The 10,000-nt window shown below is 36.1% G+C and overlaps 1 protein-coding gene across 1 annotated transcript in view; it reads right to left on the reverse strand.

The window, feature by feature from the left end:
- Positions 1-10,000, reverse strand: part of LOC137620891 (G-protein coupled receptor GRL101-like) — a 464,398-nt gene that overhangs the window by 124,681 nt on the left and 329,717 nt on the right. Inside the window, exon 13 of the mRNA XM_068351336.1 lies at positions 643-786. Within this exon, the coding sequence (XP_068207437.1) occupies positions 643-786 (144 nt within the window). The remainder of the gene's footprint in view (positions 1-642; positions 787-10,000) is intronic.

A 10,000-nucleotide genomic window follows, 5' to 3' on the forward strand; every position in this document is an offset into this window, starting at 1 on the left:
AATCATCATAATAATGGGAACTAAAATTTCGAATACAATTATGTTAATGTAACCCTAAGGCTGACACATTCTTCACATTGTGATGATAAAAAACAACATCTAATAAATGTAATAATATAAGTCAATAATGATCCTCACTGAAATTATCATCCATGACTGTAATCACTAAAGGGAATTGGATTGCATTACAAAATTTAGGTTAAAGGTAAAGCCATAGGACTGGAACTCATTCAGTGCCGTTATAAATACAATTATAATATATTTACAAAGTAATACATTCACACTTTCAAGTTAATACTCCGCACATGGAAAAATAAAATGAAAAAATATAAATTTTCCTTAAAAGTACTTATTTCCCATAGGTACACTGTTGAAAATTTGTATTAAAAAACGGTAAATGTCTGGCAACTTTTATATCAAGATTTCAACCATTTTAAAAACAGATATATTGACGTTAGAGTGATATTATGGTCACCAACCCGTAAAAGTAACCTAAAATTACGGTCGCCTGTACTTTACTGAAATACGGTTGGGAACAACATATTTTATATGGAGAATTTCCGGTTAAAATTACCTTTTTTTTTCTAACAGTGTACCCAAGAAGGGAAAAACTTTCCCTGTTTCGCACATGTCTTTACTTACAAGTTCCGCAGGTTATGCAATCCGGCAAAGGCTCCTTCTGTCAGTTCGGTAAGGTTGTTTTCACTGAGGATCAGAATCCTGAGTCTCCAGAGACCGCTGAAGGTGCCGTTCCTCAGGTACTGAAGCTGATTCCTTGACAAATCTCTGTTGGAAAGTAAAACTTCCAATTATCGTCCAGATAGTTTTCAGTATGAAAAGCATGACCGCTGTTCTATTATCATCTTCGTTGGGAAAAAAATTTAAATCTTGAAATCAAGAAATTTCATCAAATTGATAATTGTCATTAAACATCAAATTATTAATAGCCAAAGGGTATATATAGTATAAGAATTCATTTAACGCATCATCATATAACTCCCCTTAGCAAGCCATAATCAATTAACAAAAATATATATCTAAATCTAGTAGTACCAGCTGAACTCGGCTGAGTCCCTGGTTAGGCTGGAGGAACGTAAAGAGTAGAGGTCCCCTTTTTTGTTTTGTTTCTTGTTGATGTCGGCAACCCCCCAAAATTGGGGGAAGTGCCTTGGTATATGGATGGATATATCTAAATAATGATGGGCCTAACTCCTGGCAAAATTCTATCGGTCTCCTTCAGTAAGGTCAGAAAAAATTGCGTATTTTTTTTTTCCGAAGTTAAAAGTTGTGTTTCTAAATGAAAATGCCCAGGAATATGAATCTTGAAAAACCCTTTATATTTCATAGAAATGCCTCAAAACATCCTCCCTAGATATTCAAGTAAAAATATTTCCGCCTAAATAACAGAAAACACAACAATTTGTAAATATTCATCAGCAATACGAAGTAAAAATGGCAGACCCGACTAAAAACCCAAACAAATCTCCGAAACCATTTACCTTAATATTCTGGTAAACAAACTCTCTAATTAAAATGTTTCCAACTCGGGATGCAATCTAAATATAACCCAAAAAAGGTTTCATGTGATTGCGACTTATAGAAACAGGGTGGGAATGGGGGGGGGGGGGGGAAGAGAAATGAAGAGTTAACGAAATTTCCCCCAAAATTTTAATATCAGTTTTCCTATTTCCACACGTGTTCCCAGATATTAATAATAAAGTATCAGAAAAATTAAAGTAACCATATTATGAAATGATTATAAACTTGATTACAATATACTATGAGCTGAAAATGATTACTAGTATAATTATGAGGATTTGATAATTACAGTTTCAGGATGAATTCACTTAAAATTGCGAGGATTCTTGAGGGTAATCGTCATCAACCATACAGTCATACTCTCTTTACATCCTCTTGTACTTTTATATGGTAATTCCCATACATACGGTGCATATATATATATATATATATATATATATATATATATATATATATATATATATATATATATATATATAATATATATATATATATACACACACATACATATATACATACATACATATATATATATATATCATATGTATGTGTGTTAATAATATAAAACAATATGGGAACATCTCATTTTGATGCCATTTTGATTGCAAAACACACTTGCTCTTCCAAAAGCAATCTGCAATCAAAATAAATGAGGAGATAATGGAACCTGACCCTAAAAAACCTCTAACCTTTTCTAATACGTAATCAGAAGGTATTTTCAAGCATAATGAGAGACTGCGTCCTTTAATCTTCTCAGGCGACTGTTTGAAATTGTTTGAGGGGACATGGATATTCTCTCACTTGATAACAGGGGAAAAGAAATAATAGTGGGGGATTAATAAAAAAGACTGACATACGCTCAAACAAGAAACTGCATAAACCACACTAAAATAGTAATAACAATAATAAAAATAATAATAATAATAATGAATAATAATTTCATTGTTACTGGCTACAAATAAAAAATTATAATTTATAAGAGAGAGAGAGAGAGAGGGAGAGAGAGAGAGAGAGGGAGAGAGAGAGAGAGAGAGAGAGAGAGAGAGAGAGAGAGAGAGAGAGAGATGGGGGGTGGGGCGTATTGCAAGTGACTATTCGTCAGTATCACACTCATTGAGTACTGAACATAAATTGAACTTTTTGACTGAAATAGACTCGAAGAACCTTTGAAGAACAACACCTAATCAGACACGCGGAAACTGGAAGCTTATATGAGCATTTAAGATATTCAATAAATAATCTCGAATATTGTCAATCGAATAGTGCTTGTAAAATTTCAAATATTATCATCGATGACAATCAAAAAAATAAAGGAGCTATATAATACTCTCACTGAGCGAACTTTAAAGATATATTAGAAAACTATACCCAAACCCATTCAACAAATCAAGACTTCAGACCGCCATAGGTTGTGTTAATTCCATACAAGAGGTAATCAAAGCTTGATTTTGCCGTAAATGGCCTGGAACCCTTTACTAATTATAATATCATTCAGCGGAGCCTTGAACTAAAAAGGAAAACCATGTTACAGATGACCCATTCTAATTTGCCATTCCGTTTGGAAACAAATTTGAAAAAGGAAAGAAAAAAGGGAGTCGCCAAAGGCAAGAATAGACAAAAGTTGAGCAAAGGGACGAGGAAGGAAGGGGTCCTGGACTGCTTTGTTTTCCATTTAATTTCACCTTTAAATACTAAGCCGCTTATGCCTTCGGGAACGGGAACATGACCGCTTTGACACTTTAGTTAACGACCACCATCCCGTAATCAAATCATCAAAGACAAAAAAACAAGTTTTCTGGAAAAATATAAAGATTTCAAATATTCAGAAATACTAAAATATTCAAATCCATAGAAGTGTTTTGAGATATCATTTAAATGACAGACCTTGAAACAAAAGTGTATGCTGGGGTCTAGTAAAACAAAAAAATGTAAGGCAACACTTTTGGTAGAAAAGGATCAAAGGTGAGGGTTAAAGACATATATAAGCGGGGAAACAAAGGTTCCAGTTCCATGAACAGACAAACGTGTATGGAAAGTTCCACTGATCTCTACGCCTTGACTAACTTACACAGTGAATAATATACTAACTGCGTTGCGTGCAGTGGAAAAGGTGATGGGGCTAGCAAACTCACCCCAAAATACTAGCTTTGATTCAGAAGGGCAACACATTCTGGAATTATTTCCTCTGCGGATATTATCCAGCCCTTTGAGCCGAGCTTGGCTCTAACGGAGGTAGCCCGAATAATTTCGGGAGAATGATTTTATAAAAAAAAAAAAAAAAGAATAAACTAAATGATGACAAATTAAACTAGACAGAAATATGAAATACAGTTAAAATTGAAATTTATTCCTTCAATCTGTGCTTAAAAACATTACAATTTTAAAAACAGAGAAACTCTCAAATTCCGATAAAATGTCAGACATACATTTCTGGTCGCCACATAAATTTCTTTATCTTCTAAAAAGTCTGCATTCACAAAAAAATGTTTTATGGTTAAAGTCCTGTCTCACTGTCTCATGGGGTGCGCACATTAAAAAAGAAAAAGAAAAAAAGAAGGAAAAAGAAAACGCGGATCGATCTCGTATGAACAATATGTAATCTCGCTAAAAATGAATTCAGTTCTTTGGTTCCTATTGTCTGATCGTTCTCATGAATAACAATTAGTTTGATTTGTTTCCCTTTATTTCTTTTTATTTATTATTCCACAAAGTTTGCCTTTTAATTATTATGAAATGCTTTATGGTGGTTACATAATACTTCATGGGAAATTTAAAGTAAAGTTCTGGTAAATTTATTACTGATTTAGAATTGATTGAATTGAATATGGGATTTAGGCATTAAGCCAAGCACTGGGGCATCAAAGGCCATTCAGCGCTATATAACGAAAATCATTCAATCATATCTGTACACTCACACCATTTAGTATCATTTTAACCTTTAATACAAATCGTAACACTTTCATACAATAAAATCTAGATGTGAAATAAATAGGGATTAAAAGGGTAAAATAAATAAATAAATTAATAAAATCAATTATAGCTCGTAATATAACCCAATACTTTGTATAAATTTTCTCAAGTTCAGGGTATTACAGTTTTCCCCCAGTATATCTCTTAACGGTTTGTCCTGGAGTAAATGTGTCCTCCTCTGGAGATTAAAAACAGGACAATCGACTAAAATATGTTTAACATCCATTGTCACTTGACAGGTATTACAAAGAGGGGCCTGTCTCCCTTCCCCACTCTTCATTAAATAATTGTGCGTTGCATGTGTATGGCCAATACGCAGCCTAGTTAAAATAATGGTATCCCTTCTACTTGTAGAATTACAAGATGACCATTTATCCACCAATGGGTGGATTTGTTTCAATTTTGTATTGGTGGTCAGTTCAGACCATCGAGCTTGCCACTTATTTTTACAGTAAAGATGAATCTCACTTTTAAGATCTTTGTAAGGAATACTCAAGGGGAATGGATTACTTAGCCCTGAAGCTTCCTTTGCTGCCTTATCTACTTGTTCATTCCCATCCACCCCAACATGGGCAGGGACCCAACAGAAGTGAACACTGATACTCTTCCTAGATTGCAGAAGTACTAACCAGTCCTGCACCTCTTGTACTAGATGATGGCCTGGCATAATTTGTTTTAATGAGAGTAAAACACTATTGGAATCCGTAAAAATTGTATAAAAACTATTTTGGTTGCCATTTTTAAAAATATGTTGGACTGCGAGAATTATTGCGTACAGCTCAGCAGTAAAAATTGAACAAGAGTATGGGAGTTTCCTTCTAATAACAATATCCTCCACCACAGCAGCACTTCCAACTCCTGCAGCCGATTTGGAGCCATCTGTAAAAACATGTTTCCCATGATGTTGAGCAGCATGATTTAAAAACTCACTTTTCATAACCCTACTAGGTAAGGTATTTTTCCCTCCTGCCGTAAAACAAACTTTAACAGGTGGATTACACCAAGGAGGAGACTTGGGATATCCTACCTCTGCTATCTGTGCTGTTAACAAGCCTACTTCTCTAGCATCATTTATCAGCTGTACTTCCAAAGGCTTAGGCACTCTAGATCTGTTAGGAGCCCGATCTAAAGGCGCCCTAACATATTTACAGTTAGGATTGTTTCTCACAGCAAGGGACCTAGCTAAAAACCTCAAACTCAACTCCTCTCTGCGAATGGAAAGGGGAGGTATGCCAGAATCAACATAGAGACTGTCAATGGGAGATGTTCTGTAAGCACCTGTGCAGATGCGAAGCCCAGCATTGTGAACAATATCAAGTTTTCCAAGTAAAGTCTTTGTAGCTGACCCATATATTTGGCATGCATAGTCTAACTTGCTCAGACACAAAGATGTATAAATTCTAAGCAAAGTTGTTCTATCAGCACCCCAATCAAAATGCGATATCACTTTCAGAATGTTCAGTGACTTCTTAACCCTGATAGATAGGTCATTTATATGGGGACCAAATGTCATTTTCTTGTCGAAAATGACTCCAAGAAACTTGACACTATCCTCATATGGCAAAATACAATCATTTAAGAAAAGGGTGGGGATCTCTTCCCTTTTACGAGTACGAGTAAAGCGAATGGCTTTGGTCTTCTGAGGAGAAAACATGAATCCACGAGAATTTGCCCATGCGGAAGCAGCATTTATTGCAATTTGAAGATTTTGGCATGCTTGTAGTGCAGATGATCCACTACAATAAATTGCAAAGTCATCGACAAATAGTGATCCTTGTATGCCAGGAGGTATATGACTAATGAGACTATTAATTGCAACAGCAAACAAGGTCACACTCAATACGCTGCCTTGGGGGACACCTTCTTCTTGCATGTAGGATGAAGATAGTTCTGACCCTACTCTCACTTTAATGGAGCGGTTTGATAAAAATTCTTCAATAAAAGAGAACATATGTCCTCCTATACCCCACGAGGCCAATTGCTTTAAAATACCACCCCTCCATGTGGTGTCATATGCCTTTTCGAGGTCAAAAAAGACACCCACATCCTGGTTTTGGTTAGAAAAAGCATTTGAAATTTCCCTTGATAACATCAGCAAAGGGTCTAGAGTACTTCGGTTCTTCCTAAAACCAAACTGTCTGTTAGATAAAAGATTTTTTGATTCTAGATACCACACAAGTCTGTTGTTGATCATTCTCTCAAATAGTTTGCATATGCAACTGGTCAAGGATATGGGCCTATAACTAGATGGCAGTTCTGGGTCTTTACCAGACTTGTGGCCTGGAATTACAATTGAAGTATGCCAGGAATCAGGAGATGTATGGGAAGCCCATAGACCATTAAAGGTTTCTAATAAAAATTCCTTGGTATCCACTGGAAGATGTGATATCATTTCATACCGGATGCCATCCTCACCTGGGGCAGTTAAAGAAGAGCTGGAGATAGCATTTTGCATCTCCTCCATACTAAAAGGCAGGTTAAAAGCTTCAGTATTTGAAGAAGCAGGAGGAACAACAGATGTTGATGCTCTAATTTGTTGAAATGCTGGGGAATAGTTGTCAGCACTTGATACATGAGCAAAGTGCTTAGCAAGAACCTCTGCTACATCTTTGGGGTCAGATATATATCTATTATTTTCCCTTAATATTGGTAGAGGCTTAGGGACGAATTTACCTTGAAGTTTTCTAATCTTGTCCCATATTTCCTTTGAAGGAGTTTTGGTATTAATATTAGATATATATTTCTTCCAAGATGCTCTCTTTGCTTTTTTAAAAATTCTTTTTTGTTTGGCACAGGCTCTGAGATATGCTATTCTATCTGCTAAATAGTTTGTCCTCAAGTATCTTCTGGAGCAAGTTCGGGTCACTTTTCTTGCGTTGGCACATTCTTTACTCCACCAAGGAACTACAGAGCGATGAGGTAAACCGCATGTTTTAGGTATAAACTTGCTAGCATTATCATCAATAATATTTTCAAGATGTTGATAGGCATGCACTGGAGATGTAAATTCATCATATTCTTTATCAGTGTGTGAACAGTTTTCATAAGCTGCCCAGTCTGCCTCATCTATCTTCCATTTTGGTGGACACTGAGAAGGAAGATTATGGACATAATTTAACATTATTGGCCAATGGTCACTGCCATGTAGGTGTTCATTTACTGACCAAAGGTAGTCCAATCGAATGGATGAGGAACAGATTGACAAATCAATGGCTGATGTAGAGTTGTGGAATACATCATACCTAGTTGGAGAACCATCATTCATTAGTATTACATCATTGTTGTCGATTAATTCTTCAACAAGATTACCCCATCTATCGCACACATTTCCACCCCATAAAGTATGCTTTGCATTAAAATCACCCATTAAAATAAAAGGGGCAGGAAGCTGATTGATCAAGTCTTGGAGGTCAGAAAGTCTAAGCCTTCTTGGATTACCAGCATGATCTAAGAGGAAAAGTTCTAAGGATGGTTCAATATATAGCGAGCATAAAGTAATTTTTTTCCCGATATGAGTTCTAACTGCACATGCCTGTAGTGGTGTATTGAGTGGGATTGTTTCAAATTTTACAGATTTGTGAATAATAAAACCTGTACCACCTTGAGCTCTTGCAGCTTGCAAAGGAGGGGATCTACAAAAATGATAATTGAGTCCAGGATTAAATGGTTTGTCACTGATCTTGGTTTCCTGTAGGCAAATTACCTTCGTGTCTGAGTCCCTGGTTAAAGTTTTTATTTGCTCAATGCTAGTACTTAGACCTCTGCAATTCCACTGGATGATAGACATTATCTTTTGTTATTATTTTTCTTTGTCTCATTTGTCTTTTGGGACTTTTCAGATGAAGCCATGTAAGGCCTGGAGATGAAAGGCTTTACTAGGCCACCACTCTTCTTTTCTTTCTTTCTAGGATCTTTATAAGAGTCAACCTTAGTATCATGAGCAGTAGGGCACTTACCTGACTTAGATGAAGGTGAGGATGATGGGGACCTTTTCCTCTTTGGAAGATCTTGTTTTCCAATCTCCATCAAATCAGGTAGAGATTCTGCCTGAGACAATACATTTAAGGTGGTGGAAGCCACATTGGCTTCCTTGGAGGATTGTGCTAGAACTTCAACAGTTCGAGCACTTAACCCAGAAGGCTGGGCTACTACCTCTAGGGGAGATGCTCCTATCGGTGACAATACTTTTGGTGTGTTGGACACCATACTGACCTCTTTGGAGGTTTGTGCTCTGGCTTTTATAGCCTGAGCACTTGACCCAGATGGCTGGGCTACTACCACTAAGGGAGATGCACCTGACGGGCCAGGTGCTGCCACTGGTCCCCCTGTGGTAGTAAGGGGTAGTGGATTATAATCTTTTGTTGGCATCTTAACCGCGCGAGCAAAATTAAGTTGCCGATTGAGTAAATGCTTTGCATAACCTACACTTATATGTTCAGCATTTGCTTTCAAGATTGCAGCTTCTTCATTCTTGTATTCTCTACATCTTTTATCATTTGGTTTATGATTATCTTTACAGTTTGCACAGGTTGTATCTCTGTTGCATTGGCCATGTTCTAACAAAGAACAGTTAATACAGATCTTCGTATTATTGCCGTACCGGGAAGGGTGACCGTACTTGAAACAATTAAAGCATTGTAAAGGCCTAGGTTTATATTCTCGAACACGTACTCTTTCATTCTCAATAATTATATGATCTGGTATAACAGGGGTTTCAAATGTTAAAACTACCATGCTTGTTTGAGGGATCTTACTTACTTTCCAAACATTAGCAGGGCACATGTCCAGAATTTCTGGTTCTGAGAATTCATATAGATCTTTATCAAAAACTACTTCTTTACCATAGCTGAAGCTCATATGTGGTTTAATATCCTTAATAGGATCAATTTCTGCAATCTTCATGCCACAAAGCATGTGAGCTTGAGTATCTGATTTTGCATTAATCAAAACAGATTGCTTACCGTATCTACTAATATCCTTACTTTTAATTAAACCAACTTTTTTTTTTTTTTTATAAATTTACGAATCTTATAATAGTTATAATTATCTATCTTTCCAGATGCAATTATCCATGTTGGGGGCTTGGGGGTTCTTACTTCTGGAAGTCTATGCTCTATTTCTTTTTCCATCCATTCTTCTGGTTTATATACCTCTAGGTGTCTTGGTGCTTTATCACATAAAGCCCCAGAAATCAAACAATTGTCAATTTTTATGCTCTCTAAATTTTTATTTGCTTCTAAAGCAATCTCAAAACTTGAAAATGATACCCAAGCTTCCCAAAAGCCTTTACTACCATTAAGCTCCATTAAAATTTCTTTGATTGCTCCGAATCTACAGAAGGCTTCATGAATTGTCATAGCTACAACCAATTGGTATGTTTTTTAAGTGGAGAATTTTCAGATTTTTTGTTGGATCTGGTAATGAGCCAGAACCAGAGAGTAAAGTATTACGGTTATTACAAGCATCATTTTCCACCAGTGCCGATAAATTG

This window comes from Palaemon carinicauda, chromosome 27, assembly GCF_036898095.1.
Source record: "Palaemon carinicauda isolate YSFRI2023 chromosome 27, ASM3689809v2, whole genome shotgun sequence".
Taxonomy (NCBI): domain Eukaryota; kingdom Metazoa; phylum Arthropoda; class Malacostraca; order Decapoda; family Palaemonidae; genus Palaemon; species Palaemon carinicauda.